Source organism: Mirounga leonina, unplaced genomic scaffold, assembly GCF_011800145.1.
Source record: "Mirounga leonina isolate KUSES-001 unplaced genomic scaffold, KU_Mleo_1.0 Mir_170, whole genome shotgun sequence".
Lineage (NCBI taxonomy): Eukaryota > Metazoa > Chordata > Mammalia > Carnivora > Phocidae > Mirounga > Mirounga leonina.
Genome location: NW_023270433.1, coordinates 46489117 through 46516794, shown reverse-complemented (window position 1 = coordinate 46516794; position 27678 = coordinate 46489117). Strand labels below are relative to the sequence as shown.

The 27678-nt window shown below is 41.5% G+C and overlaps 1 protein-coding gene across 2 annotated transcripts; it reads right to left on the bottom strand.

Moving 5' to 3' along the window:
- Positions 1 to 254: 254 nt before the first annotated feature.
- LOC118018235 (cyclin-dependent kinase inhibitor 2A-like) lies at positions 255 to 27386 on the bottom strand. 2 transcript variants are annotated; one of them, XM_035016682.1, is made up of 3 exons: positions 27248 to 27386; positions 2640 to 2947; positions 255 to 443 (listed from the first exon to the last, which is right to left on the bottom strand). In XM_035016682.1, exons 2-3 carry the CDS (start codon positions 2942 to 2944, stop codon positions 422 to 424), a joined length of 327 nt encoding a protein of 108 aa, XP_034872573.1. In that variant the 5' UTR covers positions 2945 to 2947; positions 27248 to 27386; the 3' UTR covers positions 255 to 421. The 2 variants fall into 2 exon arrangements, with proteins under 2 accessions (XP_034872573.1, XP_034872574.1); XM_035016683.1 differs by lacking the exon at positions 27248 to 27386 and adding an exon at positions 6266 to 6394.
- Positions 27387 to 27678: the final 292 nt, after the last annotated feature.

Sequence of the window (27678 nt, the reverse complement as noted above, 5' to 3'; positions counted from 1 at the left end):
AAAAACACTTTTTTTTTAAAGTGAACCCTGGCACTACCGCTTGATGGCCGTATGACACAGGAAAGGCCATGTAACCCATTTAAGTTTCATATCCTTAGTTCATTAAATGTCTGTAACAACAACAGCACCCTGGGGCGTGCGAGGCTGGAAAGAGGAAGTGCCCACATAGGCCTAAAGTTCCAGAAAACTCCAACCCAATAATAAAAAGGCAGAAACAGTGTTTTTTTTTGTTTTTTTTACCTTTTATAACAATGTATAAATGAAAATACAAATGGAAATCTAGGGGAAGGAGAAGCAGTCTACAGTGTTAAAAAGCGCTATTTGATAAATGGCAACTAAGAAGGCAGGCAAGTTGGGTGGGGTGGGGTAATTTACTTGTTGATTGAAGATCAAACCATTTTGAGGTGTCTTTAGATCTCAATCATTCTTTAAGTCCGGGCTGTCTGCAGAGGGCAGAAAGAAAAAACACATTAGAAACTAGAAATGAAGGGTGTGCGACCCATCCCTCCTGCCCCTCATAGTCTCCCACCCGGTATTCAGACACGTATGAGCAAGGTTCTCAGACGGCTTCGCTGGCCCCTTATCAATATCCCCACCCCTCAGCACAGGGTCTGTCCGTCAAGGCTGGACCCTGTCAGCAGCCCGACTCCCCAGCCCCGCAGATACCGCCTGCACTACGCGGCTGGCTGCTCGGGCTCGCCGAGCTCCAGGCCCGCCAGGCGAGGGCAGGGAGGGCGCGGCCATGCCGCCGGCGGGCTTGCGACAGGAAAGCCCGGGTATATAATGCGTGCTGAGGGCATGCCACACACAGCGCCAGGCTCTTCGCGTATCTGTAGGGGTCTCTTGCACCTGACGCAAAGCCACTTGGCGACACGCGTAAGCTGAGGGCACCTGAGGCGCCAGAGCGGCTGGGCAGTATAGGGGGACATTCGGTTCCAGTCCTGTCGTCTTTTTCTCCAGGCTCCCTCTCCCAAACCCGCTAATGGCTTTCTAAAGTTTCTCGAACAAAATCCACGTTTCGACCTAGCATCCTTTCTTTGACCGTCCTCTCGAGTGATCTCGCCGTGTGCGCGCTCCAGCCGGCCTTTCTGTCCTTCACCGCCACAGTCTTTGCACTTGTACGAAGTGTACAGAGTGCTTCTGCCTCCAGTAGCTAATCTCTTTTCATCAGTCAGGCTCTCTGACCACCCTAAAACCCCCTTCCCATTCAGACTTCACTCTTATCCTTCACATTGGTTTCACAAACTGTCTGAAAATACGTTGTTTATTGCTTAAAGTCTGTTTCCCAGAATGTAAGCTCTATGAGGGCAGAACTCCCGTTTTGTCTCATTCACTTTAAGTCCCATCTAAAATGGAGCTGATTATGTAGGAGGATAAAGGGAAAGAAGGAGGGAGGGATGGAGGGGAGGAAGAAAGGAGTGGACGGACTTGTGTGCGTGGGTCAAATCTCGTAGTTTTGCTTATAAAGGGTTACTCTATTTATTTGCTGGTTGCTGGACTCAGTCCCCTAATCCTTCTCTTCAGCTCCTCCCGGTTCTTGCGCCGCGCAACCGGCCCTATGATTGGTCCTTCGCCCTGCGCTGTGTCCGGATGCGAACTTCAGTTGGTGGAGAGAGAGGGTGGGCAGGCTAAAGGAGATCTTCGAACTTCCCACGCCGAAGGCTCAAAACTCGCTGCATCTCTGGTCTAGGGCTCAGAGCAAGCCTCTCCCCTCTGTCCTCTCAGGCCCCATTAAATCCTAGAGGATCTAGTGCCCCAGTTCTGAGCCAAAATGGGATAGATCTTAGTATCTTCGAAGTTATGGTTTACCTGAAATATTCGCGTTAATTTCATATATATATATATATATGGTTCTCGCTTCAGAAAAAATCAGTAAAGTTGGTACTTCAGGCAGGCAGGAGTGGAAGTGGAGAAAGGGGACCGCAAGAGAAGAAGGCTTTGTGGTTGTAGAAGGAGAAGGCAAGGAGGATCACATGGCCATCTTCCCTCTCTCAGTGATCTCTCTCGCAGAGAAGAAAAAGCTTAAGAGAGGGTCTCTGTTTCTCAGAGAGTGTAGCAAATCCCTGGTGTAGACTGCCAGCGTTGGAGAGATCTCTCTCCCTTTGGCAGCTCTGGAAAACAACACCGCATAGAGCGGAGGGTCGAATTTTGTCAAAATTTGCAGTAGAGTTGGGGGTGACAGATTTCTTCCAGACGATGCCACGTTCAAATGCTTTTGGAAATAGCAGGGTTGGTCCAGCTCCCTATGTATGCTAATGCGCAAACTGAGGGTAGCTGAATGGATGCTGCTGCCAGCTAGTTTGGAGGAAGAGGGGCCACTAGATCTCTAGCCTCCGGAGTTGTCGCTGTTCCACAGTCTAGGGCTTGAGCTCTGGGGAGGGTGAGTGTTTGCGGGAATAGGGTACGGTTTGTGGGATGGGCTTTAATGTGTGGAAATCCATCTAGGCTATTTCCTGTCCGCAGCCCGAGCGAGGCAGTGCGACTGGGACAGTGGGGTTGTCCTACAGGGTGGCAGTGCGAGAGCTGAGGCAAGACCCAAGACCCTGCTCCCCTGGAGCCAGCGTTCTCTTCTGAAAAAAAGGAGTGCACTGGGCTGCAGAAGCTCTCTTGAGTTTCAACTCTTAAATCTGCCCCCTCACCTGCCGGGACCTTCTGCAACTTCCGTAAGGGCGTGGCTACCACCTTCGGTGCCCCCCGCGGCTGCGCGCAGGTACCCGGCGACAGCGCCGTGGCCCCGCTCCTCAGCCAGGTCCACGGGCAGGCGGCCCCAGGCATCGCGCACGTCCAGCCGCGCGCCGGCTCGGTGCAGCACCACGAGCGTGTCCAGGAAACCGTCCCGGGCCGCGTCGTGCACAGGTCGGGTGAGGGTGGTAGGGTCGGCGCAGTTGGGCTCCGCGCCGTGGCACAGCAGCAGCTCGGCCACGCGGGTGCTGCCCATCATCATGACCTGCCGGAGAGAGCAGAGTGGTCAGGGCAGGGACGGGTGGCAGGGGCAAGACTAAAGAAACTATTTGTGAAGCCCCCACCCCGTGCAGATGCCGGTGCAAGCCACAGGTGTCTAGTTACTCTCTATTTGTTTTCAGTTACCAACTCCCTTAGCCAGTTCTCCTACTCATTTCATTTTTCTGTACACACTGAATTCCATTATATTCTCCAAACTTTTGCTGAGTTCCAGCCACACACAGAACACTGCCAGAGGCACAGACAATAGCAAAAGGGTGAGGGACAAAATGGCTTGAACTACAGCCTAACCTCCTGTATTTCCCCCCTCATTTTGATGCAAAATTATGTAAGGCCCAGAGATTTTGTATGGTTTTCTTCTGTATATCCAAGCCCAGGACGAGGTAATTGTTAAAAAGTGAAAATGAAAACAGCAAACCTTTAATTTTTGTAAAACTTTTATTCTACACTTAGCCTCCCAGAATTTTAAAATTCACTTTCTTTAAGTATAAAATGAGCTTTGTCTAACCAGCCCCACAATTCCTTCTTGTGGTAAGCTAAATAATGCTCCCAAAGATGTCTACTACCTCACACTCAAAACCTGTGAATATAATACCTTACATGGGAGAAGAGATTTGGCAGATGTGATTAAATTAAGTATTTTGAGGAAGATTAACGGGAATTGTCAGGAGGAGTCCAATGTAATCACAGGTTTCCTTATAAGAAGGTTACAGAGGAAGGATCTAAGAATGGAGGTCAGAGAGAAGATGCAGGGGCCATGAGCCAAGGAATGCTGATGGCCATTAGAAGTTGGAAAAGACAGAGAAACAGATTCTCCTCTAAAACTTCCAAAAGAAATGCAGCCCTGTGGACCCATTTTAGACTGTTGACCTCCAGAACTACAAGATAATAAATTTAAGTTGGTTTGAGACACGAAAGTTATGGTAATTTGTTACAGCAGAGATAGGAAACTAAGAAACTTCTCAAGTTTACACTCTGAGAGTTCATTAAACAGGAGGTGCTCCCCTCATTTGGTTCATAAATCATCTTTGAAACAAAGTCATTACCAAAGAGGAATCTTTAAATAGTATCCACAATTACAGCAACCTTAAAATTTGAGTGTTGCATGGTGGATAGTGAAGACAGACAATTCTTTTTTAGGGTAACCATGTGTGATTATATTAGCTAGACAATAGTGACTGTATAAAGAGAAATTCCTTATTTTTCATTTCATTCTGTATTGAAGATGAATTTTTTAATTTCTCAAAACCAAGGAAACATAGTAAGTTATACTATAGTGGATGATTCTTGTCTGGAGAAAGTGAAACTGATTTAATTTTCAAAAAGAGAGAGACAATATCAGTGAACCAAATTACAGCTACAAAAATAAAAACTATTTCAGTGGATTAGAACAATTCACTGTTTTAAAAGAAAAACTGGGAAAGCTCTCACACCTTTACTTAATTATGCAAGACTTCTAACAGATTATGGTGTCAATTTCTAGAACAAAGGGGCCACACCCAAGGATACCATAATCTTTTGGGAGCTCTACTGCAAGTGCCAGAGCTAGAAAACACATGTCTAAAACCTGTTCTTAGAAGAAGTCACCTTCCACACACACACACACACACACACACACACACACACACACACACATATATAATACAGGTGAAAATATAATAGATGAAACATTGTGTTTATCCAGTGAAGTACTTCACCATTTAACTGATTTTAAAGGTTTTCATTACATTTTGCAGTATTAAAGTATGGAAGGAAACCTAACATTTAAATATTTAAATCTAAATAGCAATCCAAAGGAAAAAGAAAAAATCAATTAAATGAATATTTGTAGAGTGCTTAAACCCATTCGATAAGACATTATCTTTAATTAAAATTTTCTATAAACTAGTTTTATATTAAACACAAGTTTGGTTAGGATTCTAAACCAAAATCATGCCCCCCTTTCTCTATGTTCTTATCTTCCCTATTAAAAAAAATTGTTAAATCTAATTATCCAACTTTCTTTTTTCTTTTTGTATTTAAACAAATAAAGCCTCTTCTAACATATTCCAGAACTTCAAGGTCAAACTCACAGTCTCCGAGCAAAATTTTAGAGAAATTAGGAATCATGCATGCATTCTTTTTAAAGGACTCATGCTTTTCTTCTACCATCACACAGCCTCTCTCCTCTCAAAATCTCTTCGCACTTCAAATCCCAAATAATCTCAAGTTTTAAGGCATTTTGGTTTTATTTTTATATCTGTATTTTAAAGTGTATAAAATTTATCCTATGTAGCATAGTTTCAGGAAAGGAAGACTGACTTGTGAAATCTGTGAAATGGCAGGTACAATTACTTTCCTTTGTCTTGTTATGCTGGAATTTGTGCAGTAGGCTTTTGTTTCACATAGATTTTATTTTTCAGAATCAGAAATCACTGTGGACATTGGGAATAAAACTAGGGTGGTGACTGCCAGGAAGAAATCGTTTTTTTTAGCCTGGATTTAGGAAGTTAGTGAAGGCAAACAACAACCACAAATGCTGAACCACCCCCCCACCCCCACCCCTACACACAACTGGAGTGAGGAGGGGAGAAACGACATTTTTGAAGAGTGAGGAATTGAAAACTCTGTCCCAAATAAGTTAAGCTATAGCAAGCAAGTTAAAAATAACAAAAATTATAAGAGATACCTTCAAAATGGTGACTAAATTGACGACATTATTTCAGGCAAGATCACACTAAAGTTTTTCTTCATATGTCTGTATTACCTAAATTCTTAGAACAAGCATATATTTTCTTTACTTGGTTAAAGTAAAAATAAACACAATATATAGTTGCTTCTGAATAATTTCAACTGATATTTATTCAATTTACACAGCAGAAGGTTTCCACTGCAATCCCCCTCCGCCCCCCCCCCCCAAGAAGAGAAGATGATCAGCTCCCTTCGGGGATCTGAGTTCCGGGCTAGTGGACCCAACAAACCTTCCATTTCTTTAAAATCTTGCTTTTTACCGCAAACTTTCGCAACCGTGTATCAGATAAAGAACATACCTCGAACTGTATGAACACGAATAGGTTCACCCCCCCCCATCTCCACACCACTCTAAGGATCTGCACCCCACGTGCCTCCTCATTCCTCGTGGCTTCCTAAGCCCCCAGGACGTGGACACGGGGAGGTCTCGGTTCCAAACTCCACCTGAGAACTCGCCAAGAAGTCTCCCTTTTACCGAGAATCGAAACGCTGGCCTGGTTCCGACTCCCTTACAAAGCTTGTGCTCCAAAGTCGCCCGCCACCCCCTCCTCCCGCGGCAGGCCGGCTCACCCACCTGAATCGGGCTCCGACCTTGGCGGTTCCGCGCGTTGGGCGGCACCCCAGCCGCGAGCAGCGCCCGCACCTCGTCGGCCCGGCCCTGGGCGGCTGCGGTGGCCAGCCTGTCTGCGGAGGGCTCCATGCTGCTCCCCAGCGCTTGCCCCCTGGCTCCCTCCCTCCCTCCGCCGAGGTCGGGCGCCAGTGGCCCGCCCCAGCCTCTCGTGACCAGCCCGCCCCTCCTCTCTCCTCCTCCGGGGCCGGCGGAAGCCACCCCCCGACTCTGCCCCTCGACTCCTCCTGCAGGAGTCTTTCCATCCAGGAGAGCGCCGTTCTGCTGTCTTCCCAAGGAGGCGCCCTTCGCTCTGAACTCGCTGTGAACGTGACACCCCCTGAAGTCGCCCCACGCGGGGCCTCTGCTGTCGCGGTTCCGCGGCTCGCCCGGGGGGCTGGCGCGGGGTGTCTGACGAAGCCGGGGCAGGGAGGGAGCCCTGAGCCCCTCCGCAGCCGCCGCTCCCCCCTCCCTCCGCCCTCCTCCCGGCGCTGCGCTCCCCCCGCCCCCAACGGAGACGCTCGCGCTCTCAGAGCGAGTTCGCTCGGTTGAAGCGACTTTGCTCTCCTGTTTCCTGCCCCTCCGGTACAACCCCTCGCATTTGAAAGCCGCACAGGATTCCTAACCGCCAATTTCGAACCAGGGTGTTTGATGTCGTAGGCAAAGTATTGCTTCCTCTTTTAATCAGAAGAAACAGCTAACTCTTCCTCGTAGTCAGAGCCCTGACGAGGATCGGTGTCACCGGTGCCACTGCGAGGTTTCCCTACTTTTAGATAACTCTCCCCCTTCCACCATTCAGCACCTGGGTTCGCGTGCTGGGTCCACCATGCCAGAAATCCTTGCTCAAACATTAATTTTGGAGAGTCTGCCCACCCGCCAGCAGCCTGTCCACACACACACACACACACCCACCCACCCACCCACCCACCTGTAAAATGGATGACGAGGGCGAAGGTTTCCCAAACTTGTGCAATGCCTGGTACTAGTGCTCTGGTAAGGGCTGGCTCCGAGAAGATGAGGTCTATTTAACAGGGATGATGGAGATTTCTGCCAACAAGCAGATTGGAAACTGGCGAGAGAGTCATTGGGCTGATAGACTTTGCTCTTAATAAATAATTACTGCTAGGGGTGCCTGGGTGGCTCAGGTCATGATCCCGGCGTCATGGGATCGAGTCCCTCATCGGGCTCCCTGCTCCACGGGAGGCCTGCTTCTCCCTCTCCCACTCCCCCTGCTTGTGTTCCCTCTCTCGCTGTGTCTCTCTCTGTCAAATAAAGTCTTTAAAAAAATAAATAATTACTCCTAGACCAGAAAAAAAGTGCTCAGAGCTCTAGAAACAGAGTTGCTTAGTGATTCAGAGTCTATCACATTCACAGCCAGTTCAGAGTGAAGGGCGCCTCCTCAGGGAGACAGCAGAACAGCGCTCTCCTGGATGGAGAGACTCCTGCTCCTCTCCCGTCCCCCACATCTCTTCTTCCTACTGGAAAAGCCTCACTATTATCTTAGTTATAAAATGGGAGGCTAACAGTGGTCCCTACTTCATAGGGCTGTTGTGAGTTTTAAATGAATTGATGAACATAAGTTCATTTAGAACAGTGTGGCTCATCTTAAGCTAATACCTTTGCTCTTAAATTTTCTATTTTGAGGATTCTCTTACAATCTTGCTGTGAGTCACAGAGAATAAAAGGCTTTGGATAGAATTATGAATATTATATGAAAGGGAAGGCCAAGAAGACCTTAATCACTGAAAAGATAAAGGACACCCTCCACCGCCCTCATATTTAATGAAAAGTTAAACAGAACTAAGAGTATAACAAGCAAAAGAAAATCCAGCATGGTTCTAATTTTACCTGTGGTTATTACTTTTTTCCTGTGGCTAATATATTTTAAAATATGTATTATTTTCAAAAAATGGATCGCTCAGGCTTTGCTAATGCCTTAATAGCACATGCTTCATCTGCCTACTAGATAACACAGCTCTACTCAAAAGTTACATTTCAATCCCTAGTTGACTTCTCTTCAAGCCCCCAAAATACTTTCAGTTGCTGTTAGTTCAGGGAAAACATGTAGTTTAAAATGATGCCATTTGGGGCACCTGGGTGGGTCAGTCAGTTAAGTGTCTGCCTTCAGCTCAGGTCATGATCCCAGGCTCCTGGGATCCCAAGTCCAGTCCAGTTGGGATCCCTGCTCAGCAAGGAGTCTGCCTGTTCAGCGGGGAGTCTGCCTCTCCCTCTGCCCCTCACCCTGCTCACTCATGCTCTCTCTCTTTCAAATAAATAAATAAAATCTTAAAAAAAAATAAAATGATGCCAGTTAAGGGCATGTAGAGCATGTGAGTGTTGATCTCTGGGTCATGAGTTTGAGCCCCACATTGGGCTTAGAGATTACTTAAAATTAAAAAAAAAAAAAAAAAAAAACCTAAAATGATGCCAGTTAAAACTCTTATGGGATGTAAAATCTGTTCTAAAAAATGAATTGCTGTGCTTTCTATATTTTCTTCCAGGCACCTCTCTATTATCTGGGCAACAATGGTGTGGAAAATTCAAACTGTGGTTGAGAACATAAAATTCTTTAATGTAGGTATGGTATGATAGGGAAGGGGAAAATAGTGGTTGTGGTATTGGGAAGGAGGAACAGAGTTTCTTTATAATGTGTCTTGGTTTTAGACCAGTATCAAAATTAGCTTCCATCACTAAAACAATGGCTCTTAATCTTGGAGCAGGGGGAGTAGGGCTTTGATAATCTGTTGAAAGCTGTAGACCCTCGCCCCCCAAAATAAAGTATGCGATAATTTTTTAAACTAATGTGCTCATTTGCATATGTATTTTTCAAAAAGGTTTATATATTTATTTTAGAGAGAAAGAGCTCGCTCCCGCACAGGTAAGCGAGGGGTGGGGAGGAGCACAGGGAGAGGGAGAGAGAGAGAATCTCAAGCAGACTCCTTGCTGAGCTGGGGCGGGGGGGGGGGGGTTGATCTCATGACCCTGAGATCATGATTTGAGCTGAAATCAAGAGTCAGATGCTTAACTGACTGAGCCACCCAGGCACCCCTATTTGCACATGTATTTCTGAATATAACTTTTAGGGAATTCAGAAATTCTTCTAAAACCAACTACGGATTCCTACTCAAGAGCTCTTTAAACTCTTATGCAATATATTGGACTACTGTTGAAGGAAATGCGTGAGGGAACCATATAAAAACCACCTCTGGATGAATTATATACAGATGTGGGGGTTGACTTTTTCTAAGAACAGGTTTTAGACAGGTATATCCTAGCTCTGGCACTTTTGCAGTAGAGCTCCTAAAAGATTATGGCATCCTTGGGTGTGGCCCCTCAGGTCTAGAAATTGATCCCATACTCTATTAGAAATCTTGTGTAAATAAGTAGTTAATAATAGTGTAAAACTTTCCTAGTTTTTCTTTTAAAGAAGCTACCATACTCCCAATTTACTCTTCTATATCAGATCAGACCTGAGGGCCAGTACCAAGAAGAAATAGAATATAAAGCCCAGGATCCTGGTGCTGGTTATTCTAGCCTCAGATTGCCCATGTGTAAAATGGAATTGTAATATATTTCTCAGGTTGATTAAATAAGATGATGAAGCCAAAGAGCTTTCTGAATCCTGAACTTTGTTACATATTGTTATTATCGTTCCCCAACTTAATTTTCTTCTTCCTTGAGAATGTCATGGCCTTATTTAGGTTTGTGCTGCCTTGGCAGTTTTGAAAATCTATGCTATGAAATTTAAACTTGTTTCAATTTTGATCCATTTTTTAAGGAAAAGACTAACACTCCTTCATTCATTCGACAAATTCAGAGGCTAAGGGTGGAACATGGTGGTGGTGGGGTGTTAAACATGTGGGTTCTAGAGTAAGACTGCCCGAGTTCAAAGCTGTACTTTTCACTTAATGCTATATAACTTTGAACAAAGTTACTTACTGCATCTAGGTTTGTTTTCCCATCTGTATACGTGAAATAATAATAGTACTTGCCTCAAAGAGTTGTTGTAGGTGTTAAACTGGCATTACACGTAATGTGTGTTGAAGAGCAAATGGAAGCAGAGGATGACACAAGAAAATGAAAAGGGAACCAAACTTCTGATGGCTCCAGCAGAGGCTGCACAGATGCTGAAAACTGACCCGAGCCTTGGAGAGAGGTGTAGGAGTATAAAGACATAAAAGGAGGAGAAAGATGTTCCAAGCAGAGGTGAGAGCAGGTGAAAAGGCATAGAAGTTTGGGACCACTGAAAATCATTCACTGGGATGTATGGTAATAAGCTGGAGAAATAAACTCCTGGAAAAGAGCCTTCAGAGGAGCCTGGGAAGGGCTGCTCAGATGGTCAGAAGGAAAAGCAGGCGTGTATGGGATGGCAAGGAAGTGGGGACACTATGTGGACTATTTTTTCCCAGCTTAGCTGTGCTGGTTCACAGCAATGTCGGGTGATGGGAGGTAGAGGGAAGGGTGGAGGAGGCCTGAGCACACACAAGGAAAGGTCCCAGGCCAAGAGAAGGAAGCTAGAAGAGAAAAAAAGGGAAGTTGAAGACCCAGGCAAGGTAAGGTATTTCTAGGACCTGAGGTCCCTAAAAAGTCAGGAAAAAATGGAATACAAGGCACAGAGAGTGGTTATAAATTTGGATGCAGGAGATATAGCTAGATTTGAGAAAGGAGAAAAGGTCAGGGCAGGGAGGAAGTTAAAGGACTTCCTCTCATGAAGGAAGAGGCTGGCTTGTTTGCAGTGAGGATAAGATGGTGGGTTAGGAAGTGAGAGTGAATGGCACGTCTGATAAAGGGCTAGTATCCAAAATATATAAAGAACTTATCAAACTCAATACCCAAAAAACAAATAATCCACTTAAAAAATGGGCAGAAGACACGAATAGACCTTTCTCCAAAGAAGACATCCAGATGGCCAACAGACACATGAAAAGATGCTCAACATCACTCATCATCAGGGAAATGAAAATCAAAACAACAATGAGATATCATTTCACACCTGTCAGAATGGCTAAAATTTTTTTTAAAGATTTTATTTATTTATTTGACAGAGAAAAAGGGAGCAGCAGAGGAAGAGAGAGAAGCAGACTCCCTGCTGAGCAGGGAGCCCGATGCAGGGCTCAATCCCAGGACCCCAGGATCGTGACCTGGGCCGAAAGCAGACGCTTAACTGACTGAGCCACCCAGACACCCCAGAATGGCTAAAATTAAACAAGAAACAACATGTGTTGGTGAGGATGTGGAGAAAGGGGAACCCTCTCACACTTGGTGGGAATGCAAACTGGTGCAGCCACTCTGGAAAACAGTATGGAGGTTCCTCAAAAAGTTAAAAATAGAACTACCCTGGGGCGCCTGGGTGGTTCAGTTGGTTAAATGTCAGACTCTTGATTTCAGCTCAGGTCATGATCTCAGTGTTGTGAGATTGAGCCCTGCATGGGGCTCCAGAGTCTCCTTTGAGATTCTCTCTCTCCCTCTGCCTCTGCCCCTCCCAACCTCTCTTAAAAAAAAAAAAGAAGAAGAAGAAAAAAGAAAGAAAGAAAGAAAGAAAAAGAAAGAAAGAAGAAAAAAAAAAGAATTACCTTATGATCCAGCAATCGTACTACTAGGTATTTACCCAAATAACACAAAAATACTAATTCGAAGAGATACATGCACTCTCATGTTTACAGCAGTATTATCTAGAATAGCCAATTATGGAAAGAGCCCAAATGTCCAGCAACTGATGAATGGATAAAAAAGATGTGGTATACACACACACACACACACACACAGACACATACACAGGAATATTACTCAGCCATCAAAAAAAAAATGAAATCTTGCCATTTGTAATGAGGTGGATGGAATTTGAGAGTATAATGCTAAGGGAAATAAGTTGGTCAGAGAAAGACAAATACCATATGATTTCACTCATATGTGGAATTTAAGAAACAAAACAAATGATCATAGGGGAAATAAAGGAGAGTCAAACCAAGAAACAGACTCTTAACTATAGAGAACAAACTGATGGTTACCAGGGGGAGGTGGTTGGGGAGAGGGGTGAAATGGGTGATGGGGATTAAGGAGGGCACTTGTGATGAGCACCAGGTACTGTATGTAAGCAATCATACAATCATTAAACGTACACCCAAAACTAATATTAGTGAATCACTAAATTGTACACCTGCAACTAATATTACACTGTATGTAAACTAACTGGAATTTAAATAAAAATTATGTTTAAAAAAGGAGGTGAGAATGGTGAAGATTTAGAATATGTTATGAGGAGAGAGGGATGGGCTGAGTAGGACTTAGAGAAATATTTCATCAGCCTGGAGAACCCAGCTGAGGGTGGAGATCATGACACTCAGGAGAACCTGACTATTTTACTTAAAGAAAGCCTTGCAATGGTGCTACTCCAGTAACCCTACAAATCAAAGAATTTGGTGGAAAGGGTGGGGAAGTTTGGGAACACTGAAAGTGATTCACTGGGATGTATGGCGAGAAGTTGGAAAATAAAATGGAAAAAGAGACGTCAGAGGAGCCGGGAAGGGCTGCTCAGATTGTCATTATAGATGTGACTATTAATTTAACACATCACCAGAAAGAGATAAAAAGATATTTGAGAAGATAGTATCTTGAAATTAGGTTCTGGTTCTGACAAGGCATTGCAGGATTGGCAAGGTATGATATGCATTGTGTGCAAACATATCATATGATAATATTACTTTATTGGGAAAATAAAAGGTGTTGGAGAAGTAGCTCTGAATTGGGACCAAGTGACAGTCCTGATGTATCTAGTGAACTGCTTTTTGAATATGAACTCCTTTGAGACTATTTTTAGCTTCAATGTCCATATCTTTTTTTTTTTGAAGATTTATTTATTCATTTGAGACACAGAGATACAGAGAGAGAGAGAGAGAGAGAGAGCATGAGCAGGGAGAGAGGCAGAGGGAGAGGGAGAAGCAGGCTCCCCGCTGAGCAGGGAGCCCGATGCGGGGCTCGATCCCAGGACGCTGGGATCATGACCTGAGCTGAAGGCAGACGCTTAACCATCTGAGCCACCCAGGTGCCCCTCAATGTCCATATCTTTAAAGTGAGATCTATCTTGTTCTATTCTTTCTACTTCATGAGGTTATTATATCAAGTGAAACACACACAAAAGCTGTGTTTAAAAACATATATCTCTTTGCCATATCCAATATTAGTATTGTTACTAAACAGTTGTTCAAAATATAGTTTGAGGTTAAAAATAAAATATACATAGAATATCTCTGGAAAGATACAGAAAAGTCTATTAACTGTGGGGGAAGGAAATGAGGAACTGGGATGGACATGAGACTTTCTTTTTCATATTCTGCAACTTGTAATGTTTGAATTTTGTACTATGTGCATACATTAGCTATTCTAATTAATTAAATGAACATGATACATTTATTAGAAAAGTAAGAGTTGCCTTTCTGAAAACCATCATTCATGACTTTGACAAAGAGTAACTGAAGCCATATACTGTATGTCAGGTGCTTGGCTTTAAGCTATGGGTACAGAAAAAGAAGCGTCCTTAGTCAAGAGGGTGTACTGGTAACAACCATCAACATGTTTGCTTCTCTGGAGGGGGAAGGTGGTTTTGAAATGGGATGAGCCCTTGAGGGGAGTCTACATTAACAGTATAGGAGAAGGAAAATGCATTCTGATAACTGACACCTCAGACCTGTGTTAGCAGGGAAAAGATGTTGTATTTCAGGTTCTCAAGCAGATCCCATAATTAAGGAGAGCTTCTTAGGAAATAGCTTATCAGAGCAAGGTATTCTCCATGAAAGAGCTTCTGGACACAGCTGGGTTAAGTCTGAATGGATGGGCTCTAAGATTGAATGCTGGGTGCAACAAGATTATTTGAAGACTAAGGCAATGAGAGAATAATTTCATGCACCCCTTTAATATAGAAGAAGTTAATAATGTAAGGAAAAGAGAGCCGCAGGTCTAGCTCTACCGCCTATAAACTTGAGCAGGTCATACATTATTCTGGCTTCAATATCCCCATTTACAAAACAAGTATATTGATGATTGTGCCTCAAAATATTATTGTTCAGCCAAGAAACATGTTCCCCTCTTGAAGTGCCCTTGGGTAAGAATTCTGAAGTTTTCAGTGTCCAATCTGGGTATTTTAAATGGGAAATAAGGACTTCCTTACATGAAAAATGGCAAAGAAAGACTAGGTCTTCCTTTATTTATTTTTCCACAAGAAGAAAAGGTACCTTTAACATGAAAGGGAGACCCCTGAGAAAACAGAGCAGACCTCCAACAAATTTGCTGAGAAAAGAGGATCCCAGATTAGCTCTATGGAAAATTCAAGATGGAGGATGTTTCCTTCTCTCTTGTAATATTCTCTAAATAAATTCAATATAGCACAATTATTGAATATTTGCTATAAGTAAGGCACTCTTTAGGGACTCCATGACATCTTCGTTCACTCAGAATTACTGTAATTTTTCTCTTCCTGCTCAGACAGGACTTTGGCAAGGAATATAAACTCAAAATGACTTATTATAAACATGATGCATAATTATAGGTAGGTCACAACTTTTCAACTTTAGTTTCCAAAGTATTAACTGAGCATAGAATCTGCAGTACCTATCATCTTCCCAAAATCATTCTGAGGACAATTTAGAAATGTATTACATATTATATAGCAGATGTCTTTTCCTAAATTGTGTGCAAAACAAATGTGATTTTAAATCCATGAAGGAGTTTACTATTAAAAGTATCAATAGAGTGGGTTCTTATGAAATGAGGAATCTTTGCAGGTCATGAAAACAATCATTCCAGAATTCAGCTGTTTTGTAAATGTCTGCTTTTGCATATTGAGAAGTTTCTGAGGTGAATTACTTATATCTATCTGTCGCTATTTGGCCAGCTGAGAAAACTAAAATATTAGCATAGTTTGTGTGTCTGTGTACATCTATCTAAGTATCTATCTGTAGTATGTATTTGTGTGTATGTGTATAATTTGTTTACCTGTACAGATATTGAGAATTAGCCTCATCCTGAGGAACAAAATAAGTAATAAGGTATATAATTAAAGGAGAGACAGACAAATAGAGACAATAGGAAATTCATTCAAAATTGCCAAGAAAATTAGGGCGCCTGGATGGCTCAGTCGTTAAGCGTCTGCCTTCTGCTCAGGTCATGATCCCAGGGTCCTGGCGTCCAGCCCCACATTGGGCTTCCTGCTCGGCAGGAAGTCTGCTTCTCCCTCTCCCACTCCCTCTGCTTATGTTCCTTCTCTCGCTGTGTCTCTCTCTGTCAAATAAATAAAATCTTTTAAAAAATGCCAAGAAAATCATAATGGCTACCATTTATTGAACTCCAACTATGTGACAAGTATTAAACAGCTTTACCTATATCATTTCTAACCCCACAGCTGTCCTGTGGGATAGAGAGTATTATCCTTTCTTCATAGATCAGAAAAGAAGAAGCCCAGAGTGCTTAAGGAACAATGCACAAGGAGATGGAATTCGAACTCAAGGTTAACAGTTCTATCTGAGAGGTCAACACTCTCCCTGGTGTGTCTCCCTGTTGACTGATTTGTACAGTACATGGTGGACAACACTCAGCAATGCTTTCTTTTCATTGAGAACTGTGCCCGCGAGCAGGTGGCAAATCCTGGACTAAGATGACAGGATCTTCACTTTCAGAAACTACTGTGTTTCTGAGTGATGTACTGGTGGTTAATAATACACATAATGACAGAAATTTGGATCTTCATGTCCTTTAAAAGTCACTTAACTTGATCATTTTTGAATAATTTTTTCCTGATTATAGTTCACATGTGTAAACATTTTTTAAGAAATGAGATACATAAAGAAAATGAAAAATTACACTGCACAGAAGCAGTGACTGTTAACATTTTGAAATATTTTCTTTTTCCTTGCTTAGTTCTTGTAGATACAGTACAATTCTGAAATAAGCTTTTCCTCTCACTTATCATTAAAACATTTCCCTAAATTCTCTAAAATATCACTTCACCTGGGTGGCTCAGTTGGTTAAGCGACTGCCTTCAGCTCAGGTCATGATCCCGGAGTCCCAGGATCAAGTCCCGCATCGGGCTCCCTGCTTGGCAGGGAGTCTGCTTCTCCCTCTGACTCTCCCCCCTCTCATGTGCTTTCTCTCTCTCTCTCAAATAAATAAATAAAATCTTAAAAAAAAATATCACTTCATAAACACCACTTTTATTTATTTATTTATTTGACAGAGAGAGAGTGAGAGAGGGAACACAAGCGGGGGAGCAGGAGAGGGAGAAGCAGGCTTCCCGCTGAGCAGGGAGCCCGATGCAGGGCTCAATCCTAGGACCCTGGGATCATGACCTGAGCCAAAGGCAGATGCTTAACCAACTGAGCCACCCAGGCAGCCCTATAAGCACCACTTTTAACAGCTGCAACACATTCCACTGAGACAGTGTTATAGTTTACTTAGTGATGCCCCTGTTGTCAGATATTTTAGGGGTTTCTAATTGCTACAATAAATAGTATTGCAGTTTTTCAAAAAGTATAAGGCTCTGCCACATATTGCAATTTGCTTTTCAAAAAGCTACCCCCTTGATTTATAGATAAGAAAATGGAGGGGTGGTACATTGCCATGGTTGCACAGTTAATAAATATTTGTTGCAGGTCTTGAAATCAATCCTCTCTCCATAATCTTTCTGTGGCTACAGCTACTTACTCTGACTTGGAGAGATGTGGTTGGTGAGAATGTCAACCATATCCTTAACAGTCTTGGAGGAGACACAAATGAAGCATGATAATGAGACAATCCCAGTCTCTATACCCTCATAGACCCGTCCCTCCTTTACGAGCTCTGTGGGCTTGAATAGTTATGGGAACTTTTTTAAAATTTCAATTCAATTAATAAACATACAGTGTATTAGTATTTTCAGAGGTAGAGTTCAGTGATTCATCAGTTGTATATAATACCCACTGCTCATTATATCAAGAGCCTCCATCTTCCCACCTCTCAAAAGTGGGGAAAATAAAGCTTACCTCATAGGTTATTATAAAGAATAAAGAATGTCAGATATATAAAATCTAAGCACACAGTAGGCTCTTAATAAATAGAACTTCCTTTTTTGGAGAGTGGATATGACATTTACTATCGTGTTACTCATTTAGGCCATCAAAGTCAATTTCCTCTGGGGTATTTTTGTTGTTGTTACTATACATTCTGGTGGGTACCTGTGGTTTGAACAAGCCAACTCCCTTCCAAAAGGTGTGATTATCTTCTTTGAATTCTAACCCCCTGAAAACAGAGCTTCTTCGTAATAAAGTTGGCTGTGTTAAAACAAAAGAACTTGCACAAAAACCTTCATTAAATCATGGGAAGTAACAATGAAGCAAGTGAGTGTTCAGTGTTTTCCCTGCATTCTTTGCCACCCACCACCATTACTTGGTGTGCAGGTCATATATCAGGTACAATGGGGAAACTATAGGCAAAATTGAGGGATTATAAATTTACCTTCTTTAAACCTCTATTCCCAACCTCCCTCTTTTTCCCACTCATGGAATAGATTTTCTCCTTTCAAACACATATTGCCCTCTTAATTGCTAAGCATGAACACATATACTATTCTATTTTTGCTTATGCTGCTGATGTATGTATGTGCTACTAGAATGCAAAGAAATTATTGAAACTCACAGAGAAATAATATTCTTTTAAGTCTTCACTCTTGGGGGTGGGAGTTGACTGTTCATGGTTGATTGGATTTAACAGTGACTTAGGATATTCTAATTTCAGGGGGAATCATTTAAGTTGAAGATTTCCTCTTCAAATGGAGAACTGGTTGCCCTCTTTAAGAGTAGCCTGCCTTCTTGGGGCTCTATAGTTCTACTGTTATGTTCAAAACATTTTTTTTCCTGGACTTCTGAAGCCAAAATGTCACCTGATACTATAAAAGATTATAATAATTCTTGTTTTGGATCGCTCTTCCTCAAGTGACATTCTTCACCTAATATGTGATTCCTTCCTCTGGAAGGAATCAATTTCATGATGATATGTATCAACTCTGAATAAATCAGGAAATACTTACAGATGTAACATCTCCACTCATGTTTTCCTTTGAGTCTCTGGGTTGAAAGTACAGCTTTGGGGCACCTGGGTGGCTCAGTCGGTTGAGCATCTGCCTTCAGCTCAATGCGTGATCCCAAGGTCCTGGGATGGAGCCCCACATCGAGCTCCCTGCTCAGCGGGGAGTTTGCTTCTCCCCTGCCTGCCCTTCCCCCTGCTTGTGCCCTCTCTCTCCCTCTGTGTGTGTGTGTTAAATAAATAAATAAAATCTTAAAAATAGAGAAAGTACAGCTTTATATTTTTCTTTCTTATGGTTAAGATGATAACTTCCATACTTCATTTTTAAAAAGGCAATGATAACAGAATACAATTTATGTTTACTCTGCACCAGTTTTATACACCTAAGTCAATTTTTTTTTTACACCTAAGTCAATTTTGCCTTAAGGAAGTTTACATAATATATCTCATCTTTTTGATATCCTCCTAAATGTAAATAATTGCATGCCACCTTCCAAGGCAGAGATTCTGAAGGTTCTGAGGATGACTTTAATCTTTCTACTCCTCTTTCCTTGCGTTCTCTCTCTCTCACACACAGAATTTTTTATACTAATTTTTTTTTTTTTTTTTACAAAATTCTGTGCCAACACTATTGATTCAGATGTTTAGACTGGTGGCAACCTTCTGGAGGAATTAAGAGTCTACTACCTCAGTGTTCCCTCCAGAAATTATTATTATATTGAGTTTTTTGATAATTGAAGGCAGGTCAATAACTTTTTTCAGCTTTCTAAAACTAATTTGATTTCTTCATCTTAGAAAGCAGAGGTCATGAATATTGTTTAACATCTACTTAATGATTATGAATACTACAGTTCAGAGTCATACTGTAAAGACCATCATATAGGGTTTCTGTACCGGCATGGGTTAAAAAAAGTAGGCAAATTTACATTGATTTCATATGACACCTTGGAATGTGGCAGGGATTTGAACTGATAAATATATTTTTATTATGATATGTACATTTTTAGAAGTGGGGTTCAGGAATTTCCTGCTAATTTGAATAATTAAAGTCAAATTAAGTAGGCACTTACTGTAAAAGTAAACTAATGTGCTTTTAAGGGCATAGTTTCATTTGGCATTTTAACAACAACTGACAAATGTATGCCAATTGAAAGTTCCTAATGTATCTTTACATATACTATTATATCTAGTTTTTATTAGATGAATACTATAGGCTACTGTCTCAGGTTTACAGATGAGAAAATGGAAACACTAAGTGCTTTAAGTACTTAGTCCTAATAGTACACAACTAGTAAGTAAAGGAAACAATCTAATCCCAGGTCATGTATTTCAAGAAAGTGACTTTTCTACTTCATACTTAAGTGATTCTTATGCTTGTGCATAGATTTCCCATTGATTGCTCTTAAATCAAAGTGGGGAATAAGTAATTTATACTATATATATAATATTTATATTTATATAATAAAAATATATAAATAAATATAAAAAATATTTCTATAATAAAATTATAAGGTGGTAAGTGTGGGCACTTGGGGCAAGAAGCACACCAGTTCAACTGTACATGAATTACTGGTGAATGACTTTTGGCAGACCATACAACGACTTATCTGAACCCCAGTCTCCAGTCTATAAAACGAGAAAATAAAATCTCTAAAACAGAAGGACAATGTGACAATTGAATGAGATGATGTGAGTTGATGTGTTCTATTACTGTTAGGCCCCTCATAATTATTTTGAAAGAAGAGAGAAAGCAAACTTGACCGTAGGCTTTTGGAAGAAAGTTTCAATAAAGCTTCTTTTAAAAATCGTATGTTCCATGAAATATAATCAGCTTCAATTATTCAGCATGTAAACTGAACCGAGTAAAATTCCAAGTGTCCCATGTGGTATGGACATTTAGCAATTATTCCGAAGTTAAAATACACTATTTGTTCTACAGGTGAGAAAGATTTGCTGGGGGGAGTCGTCGTTCTTTGGATGGCTGTTGTTTCTTTAAATTGAGTGAAAGAGTTGTACAGTTGCTGAGTCAGAGGATCTGGCAGCCTCAGAGATTCAGAGCAAGAAAATGGTGGCAATCAAAAAAAAGAAAGAAAGAAAGCAAAACATAAGCTTCCCTAATACACAGCAAAGTAGGTATAACATGAGACAAATTGTACTTTAAAGGCAGGAAAATGATAATTTGGAAGGCATAATATTTTAGTTTTTCTTAGAATGGCTAATTATTTTTTAGCTTACATTAGTTACATATATTTCCTCTCTGGTCGTTGTGCTTTTGCAGAGATACAGAGACCCCATAATTTTGTCCACAAGTGCTTTATGCTCTTTTGGCGACATTCTACGGCAATTTTGCCTTGATCTATAAATACCATTTAAACCTGTGAAACATTTCTCTGTTTTGTTTTTCCTCTCTTCCATCATTTTAGATTATCATATTTATCAGCCTGGTTTCTGTTTGGATAATAAAATGAACCGAGAGAAACCCCTTATTATCTATCTATCTGTCTATTTGGAACTATTCATCGTATGCAAGCAGGGATAAGTACGTATAGTGTTTCAAAAAGATAAAATTTCTAAAATATCATAAATGTTTTATGTGGAAATTTTCTGTCTGGTGCTACAAGCTTTAACACACAAGTATATCCTGTTACAACCTTCCCCCTCCCCAAGATATGTTCTGATAGTAAAAATCTGGCATCTAAAAGATAATCTTCCAATTCAGATGAAGGATCACATAATAATAAAGAGTCTCCCTTATTTAGTAAAATAGCTCCTTCATTGATAACTCAGACTCTCAGTATCCTTCCTGGGACCCAAAGTGTGACTGACTGATTCTAAAATTTAAATCTTACCTAAAAGGCCAGGGCCTTGATTTAAAAATAAATAAGCAAAAATAAGGTTTAAAAAGCAACACTGTCCATATTTGCCAAATGGTGTTGCAGAAAGGCCACCTGTAACAGAATGCCCCTCAAGCGCTTTTTAAAATGCAGATTCTTGGGACTCACAGCAAATATGCTAAATTAGATTTTCTGGGAATGGGCCCCAGAAATGTATATTCTAAACAGCAGTTCAGGTAATGATGCTGCTAAGCCTTTCCTTAGTTCGACTTCTCACTAATCTCATGCTTAAATTGAGAAAGTAAAGGCATATTTATTTACACCACTCTGATTGCACAATTTTATTAGTTTCAGTTTGTTTAAGAGATTACGTATCTTTGTTAATATAGTTCTGAACCCCTACAGAACCTTTCTTCCTACTGGCTTTGAAACCATTTAAATTATTCTGAGCCCCCCTTTTTTTGAGGTGAAGGGAAAAACCGAGATCTTGTCAAACAAGAATTAAAAAGTCATTTGTGATAACATTTTTATATTTTCATGAACAGAGCCATTATAAGACTTACAATATAAAAAATAAAAATCAACTTATTTTTTGAAGGACCTCTGAGGCACCGGAATTTTAAGTCTTGTGGTGGATGGTTTTAATTTTTTTCCCCTTTATTACTTCTTTCTCATTATGTAGGTCTGCCCAGTTGCAGCAATCATTCTAGGGCTCATGAAATAAATAACTGCACTGAGAAGCAGAGATTTTCTTCAATTTTCCTTTCTCTAAAAAACAAATGCTACTAACCCTTAGTAAGTTCAACAACTGTCAATGTACGTACACATTGAAATAACATGAATTAGGATATGGTGAATCTGTGCAGGTCCCAAGTTGGTGGGCATTTTCTAGGATGGAGGAGAGCCTTATAGAGGCCTTCTTTCCCCTACTGAACAAAGCCTTTATTTATTCCCAAGGTTTTCTCCATTGGTTGGCTTACTGTCATAGAAGTTGGTCTTGTTTTAATACTTACTGACATTTTTTTTTTTTTTTTAACTGAGGGGAAGTTCTCAAACCTGAGGAAAGCTGCAGTATGAGAAGAAAACAGTTGAGAGAAGAATTTGAGGCAACTTCTTCATCACTGGAAAAATACTACGGGTCATGCTCCTTACCCTCTTGTAAGGGTACGAAGGAACAAAGGAACAAAGAGGAGGAGGCCTTTTCAATACTCTTTGGTCGCCAACTGGCTCGGAAGGGATAAGCTGCCAAGTTTTGGACACTTTCCCCACGGTGTCTCGGAGTCAACCTGATCCATTCCCTGATCCTCCCCTCTAGAAAAAAGGGCTAGCTAGTTCCAAGCTGGGGAGGTGACCAAGAGACGTCCTCGGTCCTACCTTGCACCTCTCTTGAATCCATGAGGCCACCTCAGCCTCTGCCTGCCCCCACTTCCTCCTCCATCTAGTGAAGCCCCATTCCCGCTCTACGTGTAACCCCTGGTCTGTTACTCTGATCAAATCTTACTTGGAGAAATAGTTGGGGTGTGGGGCGAGGCCCAGGGGCGGCTAAAAGCTGAAGGGGTGCATTCGCGGAGTGGGATGATCAGTGCCTCTCAACTCTTGTCAGAGAGTCCTACGCCAGCTGCCAATTAAATTTCCAGGAATCCGCAGCGTCTCTAGGAATTGAGAGGGTGGGGAGGAGATAGGGTCCTGGAGGCTGGTTGCAGCCGGGAGGTGGGGGAGGCGAGGTCCGAAAAGCTTCGAGTCTCGAGTCTCGCTTCCTGCTGGCGGGCTCTTTCTGGGGTTCTGGGGAGGCCCGTTGCAACCCCCGCCCGGCTCTGGGAAGCGGTGAGCCCCAGCTTGAAGTGGTCCGGAGAGGACTCGTGAGAGGAATTCCTAGAAGGGGGCAAGTTTTGTGACAGCAGGCCTAACGCCCAGGCACTTGGGAAATTAACACAGCTATGCATTTATCGTCTAGGTAAAAACGAAGTAGGTTGTGAATAGGCACGGCTAGCGTTAGTCTTAAGTCACAACTCTCTCGTGCTTTCTCCAGACTTTACAAGAACCTTCTTATATATGATACTTGCACAACTCCGTTTCCTCAGTCTCCCCCAGTCTAACGCTAAGCAGGCTCTAGTTCATCCGTAACGTAGGATCATTTCAGGCTTCGAAAATGACCTATGTTTTTTACTGCTGACGGTCATCACACTTTGGAAAACTGTAAAGTATAACGAAAAAATTAAAGATTACCAATCCCAGTCCCCCCATCCTAAGGAAAGCACTATAGGTATTTTGGTACATAAACAGGGCGTGTATGTGTGTGTGTGTCCAGAGAGAGGAAAAGAGGAAAAGCAAAAATAAGAACTGTTTACTGTTTTGAATCTTGAAAAATCACCTAACCTTATAATGTAATCATTTCACATTCTATTAAATATTCTTCAGAAATGATTGTCTATAATATTCCAGAGTCCAGAATATTCCAGGCCATTATTCCAGAGTATAGTTTCATGTCACAATTTAACATCTTATTGTTAGAATTCAAGGCAATTTTCAATTTCTTGCTACTATTTATCTGTCTATTGATCTTTGTCATAATCTTTCTTTCATTGGATGATGCCTACACAGAGAATAGTTGAATAAAATGTATGAATATTTTTTTCTGATTAAAAAATTTTAAAGTAAACACTATGCCCTATGTGGGGCTTGAACTCAGGACCCCAAGATCAAGAGTCATGTGCTTTAGGGACTGAGCCAGCCAGGTGCCTCCAAAAATGTATGGATATTTTAAAAGTTCTTCATACCTACAATAACAATGTCCTTGCCAGTGGGGTGTTTAAAAAGTGCATTAATCTCATTAGTCAATAAACAGACACAATATTAGTGATCATTATGTGAGAACGAGAATTTTGATATCTGTAGTTTTTTAAAAAGCTATTCAATACAATAATTTTATATTTAGAAACTGAAAGAATATCCATTGTTTACATAATTTAAACTGTAGAAATAAAGCACCACAAAAATTTTTTCTCAAGTCAGATTTTGCAGCAGACAGAAGGATTCTCTGGCCTAAGGTATTTTAGTATGGAGGGGGCAAGTGAGATTGTTATGCTTCTCAAAAAGGATTAAAAATTAAAAAGAATAAAAATACTGGGTCAAATGTTTAGCCTTCCTTTAAGAAAGTATTTTTAAGATGATTTGGATCACTTTACTAATAGGAGTCATTCACGTGTTGGAAAAGTGGTTTAGCTTAACTCTACTATGGTAGTTACTAGTGATGAACTACCATGTAATTAAAGAGACTTATAAAATATTACGAACATAGACAAGGTTATGTCCTCCCTACCTTAGGATGACAATGGACTTTTTAAAATTCAAGATTCCCCAAAGAAGTAAATGAATATTAACGTTTTGGTTACTGAAAGTGTCACTGTTTCTTTAGAACATAATACAACCTGGGGATCATGTACACGTTGGGAATAATGGTTTATGCTAATGTACAGTGCTTACCTTGAGAGAACGCTATGCTGTTAAAGGTGATAAAAAACCCTAAGGGTTCCCAAATAGGAGTAAACAAATAAATGCTTCATGTCATAAAAATACAACTGTTTTGTAAACACACCAAGGTAGAAGTAACAAATCAATTAATGTAATTCATCAGGCATGTGTGAAAAAGAAACTAGTAATATGGAATTTTATTATATACATTTTCCGCTCATATAAAAATAAAAAGTCATAATGAACATAGTTGCAGAAACCTTAAAAATAAAAAATAATTACATCTTATATATTTGTATTAATATTAAGTAATTCATACAAATAATTTTTTAGCATTGTGGTTCTTAAGAAATTGAATTAGTCCCAATATAATTACCATCCATATATATTCTTAAGTCAGTATAACCATAGGCATAATATATATTTATGTGAAATATATCATCAAACATCACTTACAATACTTCCATATGTCACATATGTGTATAATTTCACAAATAAAGGATAATTGCACAACTTTTTAAGACATAGTCTATTCTACCTAAGTTGTGTGTCCTGTCTTCAGATATTCACTAAAAATTGGGCCAGATATTTACTAAAAATTGGGCTTTTCAAATAGTCAATACATTTTTTTTAAAGATTTTATTTATTTATTTGACAGAGAGAGAGAGAGAGAGCACAAGTAGGCAGAGTGGCAGGCAGAGGGAAAGCGAGAAGCAGACTCTCCGCTGAGCAGGGAGCTGGACGTGGGGCTTGATCCCAGGACCCCAGGATCATGACCTGAGCCGAAGGCAGCCGCTTAACCAACTGAGCCACCCAGGCGCCCCTAGTCAATACATTTTTAAATAACTTTACATATTAGTCCTGAAAATTGATTTATACTTAAGTAACAAAAAATAAATGGCTACTTTCCATGAGCCTATTATTTTTATATTTTTAACATTTCATAAAAATATAAAAATACTATATCTAACTTAAAGTAATTACAGTATTACATTGTGTAGTCCTAAAATAGAAAACACATAATTATGATATTTACATAGATTAAAATTTTCTACTTTGTTATTAGAGATTTCCAGAAGCAACCTAATACTTTAAGTAAATAGCTTTAAGTAGAGAGTAATAGTAACAACTCTGATATTCAAAAACATATGGTGGCTAAACGTTCGCTGGTCAGAATAAAGCACCATAAAAGAAACAAACAAACAGGGTCTTGTTAATGTTTTAAAATGAACTGAAGTTAAGTCCAGCAACATAGCATGAAATCCTTTACAAGCTCTTACTAATTCTTTTAAAAAACTGAACTTTCATAATAATATGAAAAAGAAAATGTGTATTTACCCTATAAGTTGTTTGTAAATTTTTTAAAAGATTTTATTTTTAAGTAATCTCTACACAAACGTGGGGCTCGAACTTACAACCCCGAGATCAAGAGTTGCCGGCTCTACGGACTGAGCCAGCCAGGCGCCCCTGCTTGTAAATTTTTGTGAATTGAGGCACCTAACTAAACACCCCTAGTTTTAACAGTTTTACACTTACATGACAAAGGCCTATTAACATTACAATAAAAAATAATTCCCCTTCCCCTGGCCTTTGCTTTTTCAAAACATCTATACCTGGGGAAAATGGATGCCCCAAGTAAGGTCACAAAAATGAAGCTTCATGAAATTGCTTTTAGATTTATATCCAAATTCTAACTAGGATTCTGCATATTGTAGCAATACAGATTTTCAATTTTTCTGGTCATAGGAAATTACACCGAGTAAAGATTTGTCTGATGTGAGGACAAAACTACCTAGGATTTTGTTCTTCAAGTAGGCCTCATTTTTTAAAAAGTGTTAATTGTGGCCTGAGATGATTAAAATATGATCTGTTGTGATTGCTCAGACTCACCATAATAGGTCTGTTTCTTGCTAAACATTTTGCTAAGACCAACCTGAGCAGTTTGAATCCGTTAGGGCTCCAAATATGAGATCTCCATCTTACTACCAAAGCCCAGCTCTCTATTGACCACAAAAGCAAGTGTTTGCTCCTTCGATCAATGTTACTATTTCGGGAAGTCAAACCATGTGCGAGCACCCACCCTGGAACATCCTCTACCTACTGTAAGCAGAGGGTTGACCTGGCAGGGGAGAAAACAGGTGGCCCCCATAAAACCAAGACCGTTAGTAATACTTTCCTCGGGGGCGAAATAAAGTGCCCTAGAAATACACCTTCACTGTGTGTGTGTGTGTGTGTTGTGTGCTATGTGGGGTGTGTGTGTTATGTGGTGTGTGTGTGTGTATGTGTGTGTTTAATGACTCCCACCCAGGAAATGCAGGAGTGATTGACTTCTAAGGTGGGTTAGAATCTCCCGCTTCTCCCCAGAGTTTCACTGGATTGAGGGGGTGTGTGAAGGGGGCTCTGGGCTCAAGATATTCGGAGCACCGCACCTCTAAGTAACTGTAACCCGAATGGGGAAAGAGGGGAGGGGGGCTTCCACCCCTAGAAACCTCCTCCTCCTATCCTGGTCCGGAAGATGGTTTATCTGTATTAAATCATACCAAACAAAATCTTCCACGGGCCGACTGCGCCCGGGACTTTTCGAGGCCTTTCTTACCTGCTCTTCCAGGATGCGGCTGCTGCGGTCTGCGACGGCTCCTCACTAGCTTTAACACCAGGGCCGCAGCGGCCCGCACACCCGGCTCTGCCCACTCACCCGAGGGCCGCGTGATCCGCACCACAAAAGCCCTCACTCGCGGCGGGCCACCAGCGCGCCGAATCCGCACTGTGATCAAAAACGCGCGCACCATACTCCGGCCGCCGCCACCTCCTCTGTGCTCCGCGACCGCTGCGCCGCCTTTTGGCATCAGAGGTAGGCAGCGCCGCGCCCGCCCCCCGATCGCCGACTGGGACCCACGCACCGCCCCCCGCCCATCCCCGCCCCGCAGGCGCGCCCCCGCGTTCCCTGCGCGCGCGCGCGCCCCCAGACCTCCCCCCGACCTCAGAACCGTTCTGCGCCCGGCGCGCGCGGGAAAGGCCGGTGGTGAA